The sequence below is a fragment of the Pimephales promelas genome, chromosome 13 (genome assembly GCF_988280905.1).
Source record: "Pimephales promelas chromosome 13, fPimPro1.hap1.1, whole genome shotgun sequence".
In the NCBI taxonomy this organism is placed as follows: Eukaryota; Metazoa; Chordata; class Actinopteri; order Cypriniformes; family Leuciscidae; genus Pimephales; species Pimephales promelas.
The window spans coordinates 22,086,544-22,108,053 of record NC_142781.1 but is presented as its reverse complement, the minus strand read 5'-3'; the positions used below and the strand labels follow the sequence as shown (position 1 = coordinate 22,108,053).

Genomic DNA, 21,510 nt, shown 5'->3' with positions numbered 1-21,510 from the left:
GAAATTGAGGACTTTGTGTGCAATTTGCATCAGATGTTCAGTGAACAGACTTTGGGAGGTCTGTGGGCATTGCCATCTGAGGCTAATTTCAGTTTGACTTGAAGCTATTTTACTCCTGTTGCATTGCGATGAGATGGTGTCGCATAGAGTAACTGGAATTTTGATCAATTTGATTAAGCAGCTAATCACAAATGTATATGGATTCAATTTCCTCTCCGCCAAAGGAGGGCACTCATCCAGAGCCCTCACACATGACACATACATAATAAGTTGGAAAGTGTTGACATCGATCACCTTGAAATCGAGATGAAGTTCTATTAGCTGAGCGGTGGATCGCATTAAAACAGAAAAGACAAAAAGGGGAGAAGGAAGAAAGACAGGGCTCATCGTGCTCGTACTCGGGGAGGCATTTTGGTAACATAAATTACACGCTTTCCTTCCTGTGCCCCCTGCCACCCTGAAAGGATAAAACCATCCATTAATCTGTCATTACCTATCAGGAAGCTGGCAGGCAGGCAGTGACAGCATCTGCCGTCACCCCCCGCCCACCCTCTTTCAGGAGAGGCACCTGAGAAGCAGAAGTAGGGGTGGAGGTGGGCTTATCGGGGGCCAAGCTGTGGGTCTCTGGCTCTGGGGCTTAACCATTTGACATTGCTGGCAGATTATTCACATACAGCTCAGATCCGTAATAACATAATGCACAAATTTCATGCCTTTCAGCTGCATGTGGAGATGATGAGATTGTTTTTGGCTTATCGGTTTTTATTACATTTTTTTGGACCGTTAAATGCATTTGGCATTTGAATCCATCCAGGATATTGGCGAACGATGTACATTTTCTGTTGCATAATGCTCTACATCATTTTTAAACATGTTGGGGGAAAAAAAAAATCAGAGGCTGTCGTTTCTAATTTGTTAAGCACATGCAGATGCTTTACAAGCTAAAAAAGTATGAAAATTCATGAGATTCAGCATGTTGTGCAGTCCTGTCCCACTACATCTGTACAATATTCAGGAATAAAGATTCCTGATTTGTGCAGGAGTCATCAGATCCATCTGCCCTAAATTAGTTTTAGCTATACTACGTTTTTATTGGTGACAAATTAGAAAGTCACTAACACTATTCATTAACTACCCCAATTCAGTTTAATTCGCAAACACGCCTAAATATGATAAAACCATGCTGCAACTGATTCAAATTTAGTCACTAATAGGAATGCAAAGATCAATGCTAATTATTTTTATTTATTATGACCAATATTCTAATCAATTTCAAGTTTTCAGATTCAGATTCACACTAAATTCAGATTTGTATTCTTTGTGATGTGTGAAAAGTATTGATATTGAAAGTTGATTGTTTGCACCTGATTCTGTTTTTTTTTTTTTTTTTTCATAGTGTGATTTTTGGGGAATTGTATGTATTGAATCCAAATGGACTACATTTGACCCCCCCTCTTTTGTATTCAGAATTCGAACATAACATGAGGGTTAAATTCACATACACATAGTACTAGAAAAGAAAAAAGAAAACACATTTACAGATTGTAAAATACACACCGATGTCTATGGGAGCAGTAATAATAATCTCTAAACTTGTTTTATATATATATTATATCAGATAGACATTGTGTTGGTAACTATACATTTTACTCTATTCTTTTCCAAGTTTTTCCAGCTTTTCTGGCCAATTTTATGTCTTTCGGAGAAAACAGCTCTGATTGATCATATTGAATATGATCATTATAAAGATATTTAGCGACAAAATATATTTACTTGCACGTATTTGTGAATCAGATCACTATCATGTATTTATTGCTGCAGAGAGGCTGTACAGTTTTAATAAAAGAATGCCATATGGTGCATCCTTCAAAACCTATAGCACTCATTTCTGTCTGTCATCACTGATTTTGTGTGCGCATTTGCACAGTTACGCAATAATGCCACTAGACTTGCAAAGTGAATCGGGTGCGAAAACTATGCATACAAATGATGCCATCAACTGGCGCGGTTCATTTGTAAGCGTTTCAGTTTAAAAGCACTAAACTCCTAGTCCACAGCACACAGCAGAATGCCTAACAAACACCCAATACAATTATTTATATCCTCTTATGTAACGTCAAGGTGGTCAGATATATGCAATGAGAAAGAGTGTAGGTGTGACGATTCGTTATATGGACTGAAATTTGCCAGGTTTTTCTAGCATTAACGACAGGGTAAACTCTATTTTGGATTTGCTAAGAGATGTAATTCACCATTTAGCAGAAACATGACAGTATCCATGTGCCACTTCACCACCTCCTTACAGAGGAATCCAAACTAACATCATGTTATTGTATAGAGAGGTAGGCCTATTATTTGCACAGATAAAATCCTGGTGACAGAACTATCCTTCACCACTGATGATTGCAGCTTATTGCCGGGAATCAGTACAGAAATATTTTCCTAACAGCTTTCCTCTTGGCACACTCTACAGGCAGAGTTATTTTTAGTAACTCAAGTGAATCACTGGAATCAAAGGAGAGAACTGACAAACAATGCAAAATTCACAAATTGTTCTACAGATTCAATAAAAGTTGTCATTTTAAACAGTATGTGATATGTTCATTATCACAGAAAATAATTTTGACTTGGCCATCCCCCCAAAAAACATAAGTAAACTGGACCAGTGTACTGCACTGTAAAAAAATATTGATGGTTTAACTTAAAAAAAGTAAGTAACCTGGTTGCCTTAAAATTTTAAGTTCATGAAGGAGATTAATTTAACCATCAGAAACTCAAAATTATGTTATCTGAACTAAATAAATTATTTAAGTTGATTTGACAAAAGAAAAAATGTTGTGATTACTACACTGTAAAAATAAATATTGTTGGTTTAACTTAAAAAAGTAATTAACCTGGGTTGCCTTAAAATGTTAAGTTAATTGAACTGGAAAAAGTGAGTTAATACAATGAAATAGATTAATTTAACCATCAGAAACTCAAAATAATAAGTTATCTCAACTAAATAAATTATTATAAAGTTGATTTGACAAAAGAAAATATGTTGTGATAACAAATCTTGAAAATATTTTTTACAGTGGAGGTTTTAGATGTGTTCATAATGGAGCAGTATATATTACATTTAATGGATTATTACTTATTATACGTTTTATTTTTCATAATTGTAATGTACAATACAATTCAAAGGTTTGGGGCCTGTAAGATTTTTTTTTTTTTTCAGAAATTAATTTTTGTATTCAGCAAGGACGCATTAAGTGATTAAAATGTACAGTAAAGACTTTTACATTCTTACAAAAAATATATATTTCAAATAAATGCTATTCTTTTGAACCTTCTTTTCATCAAATAATCATGTGTCATTGAAGACTGCAGTAATTTACATTTAATAATATATTCAACTATTGATTTAAAATTATACTAATATTTCTCAATATTGCATCACCCATTAACAAACTGCAGTGATTTTAATGAATCTTCTCTCTCCCTATAGACAGATTGCTCCAGTGACAGTGAGAGCGAGGACAACTTTATCGTCATTCCTCCTCGTGATCACCTAGGCCTCGCTATCTTCTCCATGCTCTGTTGCTTCTGGCCTCTGGGCATTGCTGCTTTCTACTTTTCTCAGGGGGTAAGTGCAGAGCCCACCTACCAAATCCATAGCCTAACCATTAAGCCTGCTAAAAAATCTGCTACGACATAAGAGAAAGCAGAGATGAATTCTTCAACACTTTTCCATCTGTGCCCTCCAAACAAACCTGTAGTCTCCTGAGAGAAAATTGTTTGTGATCTCTATCAGCTCCTTCTAATAATACAGAACAGCTTCATTATAAAACCCATCATACGAGCAAACAGCTCTGCTTGCGTGACTGCAAAAACGACCAGGCACTCCTCTAATATAAATGGTGTATACATGAATGCACTGATCAGATGGGTGTGACCATGATGATGTGCCACGATTTCAGCTCCAATTTCTCATTCAGCACAGGTCACGTCAATTTGTCTATCTCAGAATGAGCCTTTTTATTCTTATCTATAGTTCAGTTTGTGGCAGACACGGGCAGAGTGAATTATTTTGTCAGGAGCTAAGTGAATTCTCCCAGAGTAATTATGATGATGGTGGTGTTGTTCAGAAAAGGTTCTCCAGAATGAAACTTCTGTGTGTGTGTGTGGATGGAAATGAGATATAGTGAAAATGCGAATGTTTTTGCCCTGTCTGCTGGTTGGGAATATTCCTCTGAGAACATCCTGAACGGATTTTCTCACCTTCCCCGAGGCATAGGGTTGAATGTTCATGAGAAGTGTCGCCAAGCAGTTGCTTCGGAATCCTTCCTCTTAGCTTCCACCTCTGACTTACTCTTACTTAACCATAACTAATTAAGGACTTTGGATTGTATAGGACTTATGTTAAAATCAATATCGATATTTGTTCTACACCGGCCATGACACATACAGAGCCCATGGTATACAGTATGTTGTCAAAGTGCATTTTTGAGTGAGGAAACAAACAGAACTGTATTAATCAATTGATTGAAACAGTTTGATTGCAACAAGTGAATTTAGGCATCACAAAATTATAATTTACAGTATGAAAAATGGATATTCATTTTAGATGTGCTTACTGTCACAGTCCGTCGTCTTCACCTGTTTGTCCCGTCATCTGCACTACGCTTCCCCGGATCCTTTTGTTCCTCTCCCGGACTCACTCCCCAATCAGCCACCTGTTCCTCATCCTGTCATTATCATTTTCACCTGTGTTCACCTCATTAGTCCTGATTCCTCCGTGTATTTAGTTCTCCCTCCTTCAGTCTGTCTTGGTCGGTCAATGTTGAACGTTACCCGGTGTACCCCGTCTTCCTGCCTGTATTAATGAAATAAATGCATCTTCCTTGTGACTCTGGAGTCCTCCCGTTCCTTCTGCCTGCTCCACACCCGTGACACTTACATTTAAGTGTTATAAAATTATTAGTTTACTTAACTACATAAGAGGTGTAAAGTGTAGATGAAAATCATATTTAAGTACATATAAATTACAGTGAAAATGACTAATGAGTAAATGTCTTAGAGGATCTGATTAACAGTACTTAAGTATTTTACTCACTCTAAATTTAGGCTCAAATATGCACTAGTCCTCAACACCTAAGAGACATGCCAGTGAAAAACAAGAAACTCTTGTGCAATTGCGTTAATTTTCTGCAATCAAAAGTACTCAAAAAGAATATAAGTAAACGAATATAATTCAAAATTGTCTAATGTTAAGTTAACTATAATTAAAGCCTAAAAAGCCTACTTGTAAAATGTAATGAAGCAAACAAACGAACAGTGTCTTGCTGACACAATCTGACTGGAACTTTTTTTTTAGAAATGAAGTTCATCCACCCCTTCTTAATGTTAGGATTACAAGTATGTCAACGCACAGTCTGTGGCCATGTTCACACAGTAGAAGAATAAGGTTGTCAATCCTGTCCTTAATTACGTTTTCCCACAGTTGAGCTATTTGCAGGAGTGACAATCACATTCAATAATCAAACACGCACCCATACATTTTCAGGACCCGCATCCACTTTCTTGGAAAACCCGCCCTGTGTAAGCGGAACAAGACTGGACAGCTAATTGTCGGTCACGTCATACAGTGCGAGAGAGCCGTTCTGTGCTGCACAAACGTGTGTCTACCATGTTTTGCGGGTTTTCACGTGTGGTTTCGGTAACTTACAGCGATGGAGATATGAGCTGTGTCATATGAAGGTTTTAGATCAGTCATTGTTCACCACAGGAGCTGCTCCCGTCAGTTTTGTGTTCTACGTGTGACTCAAATGCTCAACTCTCCACCCAGATATAAAAGTTGTCAATTTAAAAAGATTTGGCGAAGATTTGATTTCATCTTTGATACTACTTTGGTCACTGTTGCTCAGTGGTTCATGTAGATTGTCTACAAAGCAAAAGGTTGGTGGTTCAATACCCGGTTCAACCTGACCAAGTGTCAAGTTGTCCGTGAGCAATACACTTAACCCCAGCTGGGTTAGGTTATAATCAATGGGTCATTGTGAGGCAAAAATGTAAAACACTTTGGTGGCCATTGGGTCTGTAAAGCGCTATATAAATGCACTCCATTTACCATTTTTGAGCTTGGTTCAATAACAATGCTGTTTTGAGTTCTGGAACTTACAGGATATTTGTCAAAAGATCAAGGAAAATATCATTTCTTAATTCATGACGCCTTTAATCTATCTCCCAGCCTTACAGAAAATGTTTGTATAAGAAGATGTCTTTAAATTTAAAGAAAAGAAAAAAAACATGTTAACATGGCAACTCAGCTGGTGCACCAGCGCTGGTGTGTCCAAGCAACCCATTATTGACTGTCACAAAGCGTAGGAGTGAAAATCAATAGTGTTTTCCCTGGACAACAGAGTCGGATGCAGTGACAAAGAGAGCAAGACACCTCCCACAGTGACAGCCATGTGTGACTGGCAACTCTTTCCACTTTCTCATGAGGATACTAAAATAGACACCAGATTCTGAGAGGTCATGAGACTATCACAAAAAACGACTGTTCGTGTTCAAAGTATGTTTGCTTGCTTACACATAGCGGACACCACAGTGTGGGGAATGTTGTGCATAATTGTGTCAGTTTAGTTATATGCACATTCTACAAAAATTCCCCCCGTTTAATTCATCCAGCCCTTGAGCCATGTTCTTGGTAAATGAGCATCATAGTAGGATTTAATTATTCATTTGAACTAGGAAATGGTTTGATTAAAACTATTACACATGGGGGCTCCATAGGGCTTGCTATTAAAGAAATTAAACCAGTGTGATGTTCCCTTTTCAGTCTAATAGCTCTCAGCACAGCATACTTCCAGCATGTGGTTGTATGGAAAGTGAAACATTAGCATTCGCCATTTCAAGTCACATGTCACTTCTTTGAAACGCTCAGGGGGTAATAGTATAAGATTGGATGTTTTACTCCATCAAGCAACCGTGTTGTTATTTGTTTGAGAGAATGTCGAGAGAACAATTGCTGAAAATGTATTTTCTTCTGATATTGGCTTCGCATTTGGCTTATCCCTCCCGACACTGGCCATTATAACAATAAAGAAGTTAGTTGCTAACATACAGAATGCCCGTGCAATGCCGGCTTCCCCTCGTATCTCTGTTGCATCACTGATCGAATGCTCATTTTTAACAAATTTGATACACGATTTTGCATCAAAACAAAAATAGAGAAAAATGTGTGAATGGCGATTTTTAGCATTCAGTCGTATTCTTAGATTCATTAAAAGGGTGATTTTTTTTTTTTCAGTGGCAGTTTGCATACCAGCATGTCATAGACTCTATGCACAACTTACTTCCGCATTCTGTAAAACAGATCGCATAGCTTCCGGTTCAGGTCTTTTGTATGTGCTTCATGAAACTTTTTGCGGTTTTACTCAAGATAACTTAAAAGGAGCGAGCAAAGATTAGCATAACCAATGTCCCTCACATGTGCAGATTGATATTTAAACGTTTTATATTTTTTCTTTTTCACAGTAACGTTTAGATATTTAAGTGAACTAGGTAGGTTAGCTGATTACCTTAAAAATCCATAGATATCGTAGTCAGTTCTTACGACCGTTAACACTTTCTCTGACAAGCGGATGCGATGACATAAAGCCTATTAATCATTAAATTTAGACTATAACCTTCTTTACACTAAAAATATAATACAGAATCTGAATCAATCAGTGTATGTACTGAGAAGTGGTCTATTTACACAGACAGCACAGTGCATCACAAACGCTGACTATTCACTTTCATGGACAAATATTAAAACAAAATCAACTGAAATATTAAAAGGTGCTAATTCTTTCTCTCGTCAACAAAGACTAAACATAAGACGGAACAAAATAACCTTAAATGTCTTTGTTCGTCCTTTGTTTCCTGTCGGATAAACTTGACTTTTTATGTCCTTTATTTTTTTAAAATGTGAATTAAAAGACATTTTAATTATTTTTTTAAGGATCTACAGATACCCTGCCTCCTGACTGTGTCCAGATTTTATTTTTATGTTCTAGATCAAATGTGGCAGTCCACATTTCTACCTAAAAGGTTGCTTGAATTTATACATTCAAAAGGGTACCATTTTTTGTGCCACTGCCCTGCAAAGTGGGTCGAATGGATTTTTAATAATCATGTGACTAAGCGTAAGATGTCTTGCCGATGTGCGTTAGAACACATCTAATTTTCCATTGAGCCCTCAGCATCATCAATGAAGCACTATATAGTTCAAAGCAATTTATCCTTGAATGGAAAACAGGTCAATGTGTCCTTTGATCTTGTCCTTTCTCACCATTCCTTTTCTTTGTTCCAGACCAGCAAAGCCGTGACTAAGGGAGACTTCCCATTGGCGAGCATTGCATCTAGACGAGCCTTGTTCTTGGCCGCTCTCTCCATCACCATTGGGACGGGGGTCTACGTGGGAGTGGTGGTGGCCCTCGTCGCGTATCTGTCCAAACCAGGCCACATTTAGCACGGACAGGAGAGAACTGCAGAACTCCACGATACTACACAACCACCTCTGAACGTCTTTTTTCTAAATGTCTCATTCTCATCCCTCCCCGTGGACCGCCTGTCCGTCCAAATCAGAGAAAGGGATGAAACAGAAGAGGATGAACCAGAAGAACTGGGGACTTTATCACCCCAGTCAGAATAAATAAATGTAAGCTTCACCTCGTGTCACACCACACTGGATAAAACTTAACTAAGTCTGAGAGCAGTTCAGGTGAAGAATACAAAGTACAGACAAATAAGCAATCCAATTAACTGAAACCAAAGGGAAGCTATTTCAAAGGACACCCGTAAGGATCAAAAGGACCAAGAGCCCTTGGATTTGTTTTTCCCTTTATAACTGTGCTTCGTTCGGAACCTGAAAGAGAAGTCAAGCTGCTGTCCGTTTCTCTCTCTTTACTTGCGTAGTCTGGTAAACCCTGTATGTGCGTGTGGCCCAATTAAACCAGCACTGCTGAATGAATACACCAACTGCAGTCTGTGAGCTCTGTTTAAAAGGATAGAATGTTGTCCACCCTATTTAGGCAAAATAACACAGCCTTGTATGTTATAAGCAAATGTGGAGTTCATGAATCTAAATGCGTATGATCACGATACAGAACAACAGGACAAGAAATAACTATCAAAGACATTTCACCTCTAAGAATTGATCTGTGAAATTCAGCTTACACAACCTCTATGCTTTGTGTTGTAAATGTCTTTTGTTTTGTCCAAAGTCGAAATCTTCATTTTGACTCAACGAAGGCTGCAAGGTTTATGTGGACGAAGAAAGATAGCACATAAGCACGAATGGGAAACAAGGAAATCAAGCGTTGATTTTATATTGGTAATGATTTGCTTGACTTCAACAAATTCCCTGAAACTGAATATTAATGAAACAACTGTGCAAGTCGATGACAAGGTGGTCTGTCCACATATTCCCCAAAAGCATCACTTAATGTCTCATATGATTGGAAAAATTCAGAGGTGACAAAACTCCAGGCAGAAGGTAAAAAGAAAATGACAATATACTTTCCTCAAATCCTAAGACAGATGTTTGAAAAAAAGGCAAGCTTTGTTTTCAAGTGAAAGAGCCTCAGATTGAATCGATTAATAATGTATTGGATGGCTGTAAGCTCACGAGCATGTGAACGAACACAGGGGATGTTGAGTTAAAGGTCGACTGGTCTATTTCAACAACAATGGAGCCTGAATCTGGTGTAGTCAGAACTTCAAAACATAAAAACAACGGGTTCCCTGGTGGCTAGGTAGTGTTTTGAGGCTTGATTTGAATTCCTATGATTATGAAATAGAACTTAGTTGGAAGCTGGTAGAAATTAAATTGGCCAATTAAATTTTGAAGTATGTTAGCCAATTGTGCGTAACCACCTAATATTGCATCCCATGGTGACTTGGAATACCCAATAGTATTCAATGCTTTTACATTTGCATTGGTATGCCTTTCAAGGGCTGGACAGACAAACTATTCATAAGTATTAAGTTCTTGTGTGCTATTTTCGTTTGTTAAAGGGATAGATATCCCAAAAATAAGGGGGGAGGGGGTAAATCGGAGTCATGTCAGTTATTTAACATTTGTGTTCATGCGTACCTTCTTTAAAATTACAGTACCGAAAACAGTTTGATTAGAAAAAATTTTTTTTTTTCTTTAATACTTTGTACCAGTTAAAATAACTACATACCAAATAGCTTTATATAAAAGCTTGTGAATAAACCTCGTAATTCCAGTGGATCCTCAAACTGTCGACAAATCCTCATACAGTATACTGTATATCTCTACCCGCCTCAGTCATGAATGGAGTGCTGCATACATTTTGGAGACCATCTCTGCATATTTCTGCTGAACACAAAAGAAGATATTTTGGAAAAAAAATGTTGGTAACCAAACAGTTGGACACTATTGGCTTACATAGTATTTATTTTCTCCATACTATGGAAGTCAATGGGGTCCATAAACTGTTTGGTTACCAACATTTTTCAAAATATCTTCTTTTGTGTTCAACACAAGAAAGAAATTCAGAAGTTTGGAACAACTTAAGGGAGAGTAAATGATGACAGAATTTAAATTTTTGGGTGAATTATCCCTTTAGATAGGATTATTCATAGGACAAAACTTCCTTCATCGTAAATCAATGCCAATTAGACAAGGCAACCTCATCAACATGGTACAATCAGACAGCATTAAGCGTCATATTACTAATATGCTCTTGAGAAAATTCTTAAAAACCTTCTTTTTTTTAAAAAGTAAAACATAATAGCTGACAAGTACAGGTTGCAAATGTTTTCTGAATTCTGGAGAAACTAATTCACAGAGACTTAAAGGTGTGTGGAGAACTGTTCATTGTGAAAAGAGCACAATGGTAAAGGTCATGCTTTATGTTAAAGAGTGAGTACATATTATGGAAGTACTGAGCTACAGTAAGGAACCATTTTGACTTGGAGTTCTGTTGTGAAGAAGCCTGGAGTTATGCATTATTGTTATTATACTGATGAATAATATCAATGTGTAAAAAGCGTTACCAGATACAAATAATTGAAAATACATGATCTCCAATAAAAGAGATTTTTTTTTTTTTTTGATGTGATGCTTTTGTCAAGGTTAGCAGATTTACTCATTGTCAGCACTGTAATTGGAAAGACAATGTTTGTGAGAATGAATTCACTGAATCACCAAGCTTTTATTAGACAAGAATGAGCTCAAATGAAAAACGAGCGTATGGATGGAGACTTTACAGTTAATTCACCGTTCATATCTGTGCCGTAAGAACTAATTACCCTTAATGTTTAGTAAATGGCACCAAAATGAGATTTCACTCTGGCTGATAATAAAAATGAATTCGCATACCTGTCATACCAGAACTTTTGTAGGTTGTTTATGCAAACACCACCCTATATTCCCATACTTGAAGTCGTATATAGCAGAATGCACAACAGGGAAGAATGATGCTTGGATGACTTTCTCAGAGCCTATGATGCACAGCACACACTCAAGACCCTGCTGGTTTTGTTGCGGTCTTCGGCAAATGCATTTTCACTGCAACCACCAGAGCATTGAAAGCCAACATGGGACACTTGCAGTCTCTCAGCACAGGTCATGCATTAATCATACCTGACATTTACGGTTCACAATTAGCTTCCCATAATGGCTTTTTCTGAGGAAGTGTCTAGTCTCCAGAGCATAGCAGGAAATAGCAAAACAGAATTGTTTTTACAAATAACACTCTGCTACTTTGCAGCCACTGAAGCTTGAGCAAGCAAATCTTTGCTATTTTGAAGTGAGAAAAAAAAAGAAGCAAAAACTAAAATTGATTGTAATGAAAATTGAATTTTACTTTCAGGAAAGGTCTCAAGCCATTAACATTTTTTTCTCATGTGTTTGCGTCATTAATTTCTAAATAAACAGTGTCAGTTGGTGTCTGCCCTCACTTGATTATGTATCAGCCCCCCCCCCCCCCCCCCCCACACACACACACACTTCATAGTGACTAGTTGTTTTGTTTTCTGACATTCATTTTATGCCAGTGCCCGCAGTGTTTTGCTGTTAGTGATTTGTTAATATTGTGACACTTGAGTTTTTCTCATTCATGATTAGAATGTGCTTGTAAGACAGTGACAATGTAAATACTGCAAATGAAAGACGAACAAGCGGTATAAAATAAATAATTTGAGACAAAAATAATCTTGTATCTATTATTGCAAATGCTGGATTTGTTTTTGCGTCTTGTGAAATTTTGATACGCTGTGGTCCTTACGTGTGAATCTTTCTTGTCAGGAACAAAACAAAAAAAAATAGTCAGACTAAACAGATGGATGAGTCATATTTGAGCATAGCAGAGGAGGGTGTATGGGGGAGTAAGAATGGAGCTCCCCCCCCTTCCTTATTTCCATATATCAACACCCACAAAATCGTTTAGAGGAAATAAAAAGAGGAATGTTGACATATTTGATGTATCAGCAATTTGATTTTAAATGTATTTCTGTATTTGCTTAAATGCATTGGTAACGATTGTATAGAGATCAGGAAGCCAGTCTGACAAACACCAAAAAATGTGAATCACTAGAACGTTTTGTGGGCAATAACATTCATTTACAAAGTTGGATGAATTGATTATTCAATGAATCATCCGCCTCAAGAGCTGTCTCATCTACAGACCACATGCAGAGACACATTTCATTGTTTGATTACAAAATGCAATCAGCCAAACAGAAGCCATAATGACAAATGGGATTACTTTATCGCATCAAATGTGCTGGAGAAAAACATTTTTTGAAGAAAGTCTTTTTTGAGATTTATTACAATGGAAGTGAAAGTGATGGTTCACCAAATCAGTGTCATTGATCTACATCATTAGTTCTCATACCTGGTACCACAGCTCTCACAACACTACACCAGATGTCTTTTGTATCCCATTTACACCTGATATTAATATATCTGCAATAGAGCCAGGTACAACTGAGCTTGTGCAATCATTTCCCTCTGATTTTAGAAATAACTTCTAAAGAATATTTGTGTCGACATTAAAATAAGTTTTGAAAAAAGCAGCCACAAAAACCGTTCACAACGAGTCACAGGAGATTGGCTCTTGAGATGCATGTAAACAACAGGTGTAGGCTAATTGGGTCCTTACACACTTTAATTTATACTTCAACATGAAACGGTTAATCGATTAATTGTCGACAAGAATTTACTTGATTAAATTAAATGAATTGTCGGCTAATTGAATATTGCGAACGTGACACGATATTCTCATGCGAGAGACCCGACACACACTTGAGGCGGCAAAAAAGACTCCAAACATGAGGCGCTCAAAACGGAGTGGTCTACCAGCTATAAACAGCGTGCTAACCTCAAAAATCCAGATAACAATAACTTAGCTCTCCTTATTAGCTAGCCAAGCTTGTCTCCTTGCATGCTGGCTTATAACTTTTTTTATAAAGCTGGGTCTGAAACATTAACAGTGCTGTGTTGGACAGATTTGTGAAGTGATGTTCCATGAGGGAGAGCGAGAGCGAAAGGTACGGGTGAGTGAGAGCACGAGAGTAGTGCAGCGAGAATGCGCTACGGCACTCTGCAATCAAATACGATTTTAAATAGGCTTAGTAAAAAAAATAAATAAATAAATATTGAAAATGAATGTGTGGCGATCAGCGTTGATATTGTGGTGGCCGCCATAAATAAATGAACATATGGGAAACTCTGCCCTCTAATGTTACGGTCACCTTCCTCATGGATGATTTAAGTTGTGTTCAGTTCTATATCTGATGTTTCCAAGTCTAGTAATTTTACTTTTACCTTTCTCAGACCAAGTGCTGCTGCAAGTTTTCCATGCAAGTAGTTTAGATTATTAAATGTAGGCTTAATATAGTGTACCCATATAGATTTTTATATTATTTTATGTTGCTTCACATGCAACAGGTGAGCCAGAGCACAATTATTTTTTTATGTATTTTAATTTTCTGTGCATAATTTATTTTGTTAACCTACATAAATGCCATTATCTGTACCGTATCCCAACTGTTACAATAAAACATCGATTAAGCAATATATCATGCATTTTTATTCGAATTTTTATGTTAAAGACACTATTTAGAAATATACATTCTCAGGAAAATAGCCGCTAATCAGTTAATCGTTAATCGATCCATAAGGTCGATCAACTAACGAATAATTAATTAATCGAAAATTTGCATCCCTACTTCAACAAAACTTCAACAAAATTTATGAACTTGTGTCATTTCTAATGTCACCAAACAGAATTGCTGAAATAATGCTAGTTTTCAGGTTTCCCCAACAATTCCCCATCTTCCAATGGTCAGACAAACCCAGTAGCTAAATTCACATTTTAACTTTAAATAACTGAGAAATTCATAATCTACAGTGTCTATGAATGATGAACGGTGCATTCCACTATGCCTTCGGATTACAGGAAACTACTTTTTCTAGTTACTTTTCTGCAGAGATTAGCATGCCGTCTAGCATCTGTCTAATTCTGTTCATATCTAAGTATCAATTTGCCTTTTCCCGTTTTGATTCGAGCTCGCTACAACAGGAGGCTGCATGACAGGAATAGCTAATTGTGCCAAGAGAATATTGGGCAGAGGTAAAAGGCAGATGGGTTTCAAAGCAGATCCGCCTCTCGAACGGCATTTTCAGAGACACCTTCAGGGCTCCTCCCAGCAATCTCACAGAGAGGCTAAGTTGATGAGAAAATCTGAAACATGAGGAGTGTGGGTGCAGAAGAGTGTCTCTTCCACTCCCACTCAGGTCAATATGCACCACAGTAATTCATATCTGTTCAATATGAAACTATGCAAATCATTGTGCATATTTCCCTAAAGCACCAGTTTCACTGATTATGTGCATATATTGGGATTGTTTCACTTCTTTTGCACCAACATTTGTTTTTCATCTTCTATTGTGGGATGATAACGGCAAGTTTGGTTTTGTGCTTAAAGTGGGGAGTGTTTCTGTTATGAGGCGCTGTATACATGCAATTCAGTCCTCATGAAATTATAATCAGAGATGGAGTATGGAAATTAGCAAGAGTTGTTTTCTTGGGTGAAGCATGAACCGGTCTGGTAAAACGATGCTAAACCTAGGGGAATATGAAGAGACCAAGAGTCACATACTGTAGGTGAGTGAATCCTCAGGGAGAGAGAGGCTTGTTGCTAACAGCTCTGCCTGGATAGTTGTACTCATAGATTGCCCCTGTAATACTAATCCATTAGAGTTCCCATAGTGCTCTAATGATGAGAGTGTCCCCTCAGGAACTCATCCTCTGGAGCAGCATCAACTCCCTTGAGGCGACAGATCGACTCATACCGCTTTTCCACCAAAAAAACTGGTTCGGAACTGGTGCTGGATCAAAGTTGGTTCGCAGTTGGTTCAACTTGCGAACCTTTTCAGAACCTGTTTGTTTTTCCACTGACTAGAGCGCCCAGGGAACGACGTTGTTACGTCACTGTGTACGTCGCCATACGTCTTTGCTAGAGATGCTTGCAAGTACAACATTACTGTGGGATTATCTCTAACTCGTGTACCAAGAACAGGCTTTAAAACAATTTAAATATGTAAGTCTTATAATCTTTTCCTTTGATATGTAATCTTTTCTGATTAGTTATATACCCCCGTCTAGAACACATCTAATTAGAGACACATTAGAACACATCTAAACACGCCCCAGCCCCCGACGTAAGCATGACGTAAAAGAACAGTTCTAGTCCAGCAAAGAGTTTGTGCCGCTTTGGAACCAGTTTTCCTGGCCGAGAACCGGTTCTTTGGCTGTCGAAACACAAAGAACTGGTTCGCGCACAGGCACCGGCTCCGAAACGGCTGGTGGAAAAGGGGTACCAGTTGACATGCACTGCTCTTCAAAAGTTTGGAAACACCCTAGATTTCACACAATCTCAAATTTATTTCCTGATAAATGCTTTAAAATTACATTGCAATTATGATTGAAGAAGAGTGATACTGTTTTTCAGTACAAATAAACGGTTTCTTTGTTGAAGATTACTGGGTCTGCACACCTTAGATTGGTACAAAAAAGAAAACTTAGTATATAGTTACAGTTGGTTTATAATTACCTTTAGCACTTCCCAGTATGAAAAAATCGTGTATAAACTAATCTAAGCTGGTTTGTTAGTTTTAGCTGGTTTAAGTTGACTGGAGATTGTCTTCCAGCCTGTCTGGTGTTTAGCTGGGCTGTTAGATGGTCTCCCGGCCAGAAAACCAGCTTTATTTTCAGCAGGTTTTCCATGTTCTGAAATCAGTTTTATATTTGTTTTATTTGTCTTGCCGCTCATCAATGAAAAAGCATTAAAAATGGTAAGAATTTATGCTGATATTATCCAAAACCACACTTTGCTAATGGTGTTTCCAAACCATCTCATGAAAAAATGGTTCATTTACTGGTAGAACTACACATTTTTAAAGATTTTTTAAAAAGATTTAAAAGATTATTTTTTTTAAAGATTGTAACATCCACAAAAACATGTTTGAGTTGCCCTTTACATTACATAGATTGCAATGCACAGTAACAGTCATTTTGAACATGATTTTATAACTGCTTCTTGATTACATCGTTTAATTAACGCCAACCTTCATCGTAGTAAATTAAACCTCCTACACTATTGCATTTAATTCATTTTTTTTAAAGCAACATAGTTTTGACCTCTTCCTGAGGTGAATGACTCTGAAAATCTGTCCTTGTCTCATTGTTTATACCGAGAGAGGCAAATAAATAAATAAATACGAAGGATCACTAGAAGCTTTTGTTCTCACACCTTTTTTTTCCTTCAGCCTTTTCTTCACTCTGGTATGCACATATCATGAGAGAGACAGCCATGAAAGAGTCAGATTTATATCTCCTAAAGCCTCTCATGTGGCCCTGCTATGTCTATGAGGATTTTATATCGACTTTAAATCGTATGAAAAGGGAAGAGCAAAACTGGAAGAAAGAGAAAGTTACACCATGTACCTTGTACACAAGAACATTTACAAACTGACTGGAATGCAAAATGGCACCTTCCGGAAAATTATACACTTCCTTTTTCAGCACATTCAGGTGACAAAATGGACAATCTTTCCAAAACAGAAATCATCTGAAAGTAAATGTCTAAAACATCACAGATACCATTATAGAATTATGTATTTTAAACAAAATGTAGCCTAATAGCTAGGGCTGTCAAACGATTAATCGCGATTAATCGCATCCAAAATAAAAGTTTGTGTTTACATAATATATGTGGGTGCACTGTGTATAATTATTTTATATATATATATAAATACACACACATGCTCGTATATATTTAAGAAATATTTTCATGTATATACTGTATATAGATTTCTATATCATTTATTATATATAAATATTTTATATATAAATAATATTTTTTTTTCTTAAATATAAATGCATGTGTGTGTATTTATATAAATACAAAATAATTATACACAGTGCACCCACATATATTATGTAAACACAAACTTTTATTTTGGATGTGATTAATCGTGATTAATTGTTTGACAGCCCTACTAATCAGTATCAACGCATATACATTGTACACCCTTCTTAACATATACCCTGAGTCTCAAGACTCAAACACTAAACAATGAGTCATCTGGCTCATATGGACCAGCAAAAGTTAAACAGACAGCCACTCAGATCACTCACTTTCAAAGACAAAATCTATCCTGTTTTTATGGTTGGATTTGTCTTTATGAATCACACTTCAGAAAATGAATAACCGGTCAAATCAACTAAATTCAACGGTATATGTAGAAAAAATAAAAGATGTGTAGGATAAAATCTAAGAAATTGTCAGGCCTCACTTTGGAACAATATAGAAAATGTCATGATTCTGCCTTCTTGTCCTTGATTTTCACTAGTCTTGAGGCTGGATCATGACAGACCCATGTTTTGTGTGCACATGCCCTTTGTTTGGGCCATATGCTTGTGTTGTCTCGTTACCTAAACCCACCCCCTTGTTATCCATTCCTCTCTTGTCATTATTATCTAGTCGGCATCAACGGTTCCCTTCATTAGTTTCGCCCTATATTATCCCCTTGTGTTTGCTGTCCTGTGTCAGTTCATTGTGATTCCTACCCGCATATTATCTTATCTTGTGAAGCCTTGTGAGTATCCTGTCAAGAGTATTTGACTAGAGAAAGTACTGATTCTTTATTTGTTGTTTGTTTATCGTCTAGTTATTTGTCAAGTCATATTCTAGTTCAGTCACTCCTTACCCTGTCCATGTCTTTGTCCATAAATAAACTGTGTGTTAAGCATCCTGTCTGCGCTTGGGTTCATCTTCAAGATCATAACAGAAAAGTCTGCATTGATGAAGCATCTGCCACACTCAGTCAATATCCATGTCAACTGGCAGAAATCAAAGCAAATGTTTGAGTATCTTCATAAGCTTCAGCACAGTGTAAGCACCAAAGATAAATAAGATTTCTCATTCACAGGAGCTTAATTTGAATGCCGATTCTTGGGTAACTGCCTAAAACAGAGCTTATATGTAATTTCAAAACTTTTCTGGAACATACAACCCCTGTTGCCATGGTGCAAAATCAATTATAACAACATAATTAAAATATATAGATTATATTTAAATAATATATTTTAGAGAGAAAGAGAGCGAGTGAACTTGGGTCTCCATTTGTTTTTGTTTGGGTTTTTTTTTAAGTTAAAAAGCACAACTAGCTGGTGGTGGGTTTTAATTTCATAGTCTGGTTATTCTTTCAATAAAGGCTGTTTTTGAAATAAAACAAAGCAAATACATGTATTTGCCAAAACAAATCATTAATAGTTCCATGATTTAAGTTTTGCAAAGGGCAATAAATCAAAAAATGGGATTAAAATGATCCCAGTACACAAATACTTTCTGTTCTGATGAACATGAAATAAACACGAGTAGCTCACAAAGCTCGTTTTCCTCTCAGTCCTCAACTTAATGGCTTTCTCCAGGCCAAAAATCTTGTCGACAGGTAACATCAGACTCTGGTCATTAAAAGCAGCACTTTCACCTGCGTTCTTTTCAGGGTCACAATTGCGAGCCGGCTTCCCAGACAGTCTAATGAGGCTATGCTTCTCTTTCTCCCTTACTCATATAATGACATATCTATCTTTGGCCCTTTCAATTCGTCCGTTTCATTATTTCTGTTATAACAACACCGATGTTCCCTCCAATTCCAACTCTGAGGACAATATCTTTTTGCCTTAAAAAAAATCTGCTATCATTTACTTGTACCCATGCCTTTTCCAAACCTGTGTGACTTGGGGTAAATTGAGTCAGTGGGGTCCAATGTTTTTTGACCCCCTTGACTTTAACTGTATTGACAAGAACAGTTTAAACATCAAAATATCTTCTTTTGTGTTCCACACAAGAAAGAAGTCATACAAGTTTGGAACAACATGAGGGTGAGTACACGATGACAGAATTGTTATTTTTTGGTAAACTGGTATTCCTACTCGTATTTGACTTTTGGGTTTGTTCATATTCTGTAAATCAACATGAATGTGACTCAGAGCATGAATGTAGGAGATGACTGGCATATGTAAGAAGTAATATGTTCAAACAGGATTAGCCATTAAATCTGGATCATTTTTTGATTAACGCAGGTCACTAGAGCACCTCTCCGAAATTCCGCAACGTATTAACTTTCTAGATGTGTAAACCAAAGCAACGGTTTTCATTCCAACTCAGAGAAAGAGATATGTAGAGCAGTTGAGCTGTGACATTTTACCACCAAAACCAACTGGAATAAAGTCTGAGAGGAACAGATCCTGGTTTGACAATTGACACTGAATTACCGCCATGACAGCAAAGTCCAATGACGTGGTGAAGCTTTCCTCAAGCTAGAGGAGGTAGGTTTATGGCATGTCAAGCAACAAATCAATCTCACCTGTAACTTCTCTTTCAAAGAGCCCAATATAGGAAACTAGATAAAGAATGATGAAAGAACAGAGACTGGAATCAAAGACAGACAATATGGTGACAACAGATGTACAAGTCAATGATTGTGGAGTATTGATCCTCAAAGACTGAGGATAATCTAAAAAATAGAGGCTGTTTTTGGTGTTATGAAAGATAACTGAGGTCTTACCTCTGTATTTGACACTATTTTTTCTGATATATCTCAATTCTAGTAACTCTGAATGGGACTATGCAGAGATGAAATGGCCCAGGTGGGGATTCAAAAAGGACCTGTGAGGTATTCAGAGCCTGATCAATTCTTAATTAGACAGCACCAGCCAGCTGTCAGGGTATTTATAGAAAAAACACTTTCCATCAGGACAAAACATGGTGGTGACAACAAGAGTTGCAGCAGACGCAAAACCAAGTTATATGCAAGCTTGATAGTGAGATGAGTGTTGTGGAGGTTTCTTGTGTTTGAGGACCAAAGAGGTCCATCATATCTGAAAAAATCTATCTGCTTGTATTCCTATTTTGTAAATGGCATGTGACTAAAGGTGCAGTCACATTAGTGAAATTTCATGGGCAAAGAATTTCCTATGTTTATTGTCAGTACTAGTGTAGAGATGTGAATCGCAGCTTAATGGTCCATTCAACAACTGCAAAAAAAATAAAATAAATTGGGCAACTTAGAAGTTTAAGCAGAAAAATCTCCCAATTTTTAAAGGGATGCAGAATTGATTCGCTGACTGAACCACAGGAAAATCACACCATGGCAAAGGTGATTGGCTGATGGCAGAGCAGTCCCAAACTCTGCACTAGCAACTATCCTGAGCCATTTCCTGTTTTTATATCAAGATAGCAGTGACCTTGGTTCTTTGAAGAGGAAGAAATCCAGTGAATAAAATAGTCTGAGTGATTATCGTGTTGGTTTTGTTTTTCAACAGTGCAGTATGACAAGGCAAGGGTATGATGTAAAACAACTTTACAAAGTAACTAAATCAACCTTCTCAGGCAGCAAAATGCATTAAGCCTTCTTCAACTGAGTCTTTGTGCGATGAGGGGGAGAGCTGTAATTGACTTTTATTTGTTCCTTCTCTTATCACTGTCTTGCTTTCATGGATAACTTCAAACTAATTAATCAGGCTATGAGAATGATGGAAACGGTCATTGTACCCTCTTCCCTTGTCTATTTCTCTGAACATCTCTTGCAGTGCTGACAAAGGCCTTTTGAAAGACTGTGTTATGAGCAGATAAACTGTGGGAGGGAAATGTTAATATTTAATATATCTTTAGTAAAGATATTTAGTATGTTCATCTCCACAACCACAGTTACATTCATTTTGTCTTGCTCTGATTTTCTTTTTACATTATCTCATCCAGGCCTTGAGCTAATTTTAAAGCACATTTTCAAAGTGTTTGAATTTCCTATCGCAGAATTAAAATAAATGAATAAATGAGCCTCACTTTGCACATCAATCAGCAGATGTTTTATTCTGTGAATGTCATTTTCTCATAAATACAGGGAAACAAAACGTTATGAATTGGCTTCTCTAA

The 21,510-nt window shown here is 37.1% G+C and overlaps 1 protein-coding gene across 1 annotated transcript in view; it reads left to right on the top strand.

The window, feature by feature from the left end:
• syndig1l (synapse differentiation inducing 1-like) overlaps positions 1-11,951 on the top strand; it is a 29,261-nt gene extending 17,310 nt beyond the window's left edge. Inside the window, exons 3-4 of the mRNA XM_039693100.2 lie at positions 3,491-3,628; positions 8,345-11,951. Coding sequence (XP_039549034.1) covers positions 3,491-3,628; positions 8,345-8,503 — 297 coding nt within the window. The 3' untranslated portion in view covers positions 8,504-11,951. The remainder of the gene's footprint in view (positions 1-3,490; positions 3,629-8,344) is intronic.
• Positions 11,952-21,510: the final 9,559 nt, after the last annotated feature.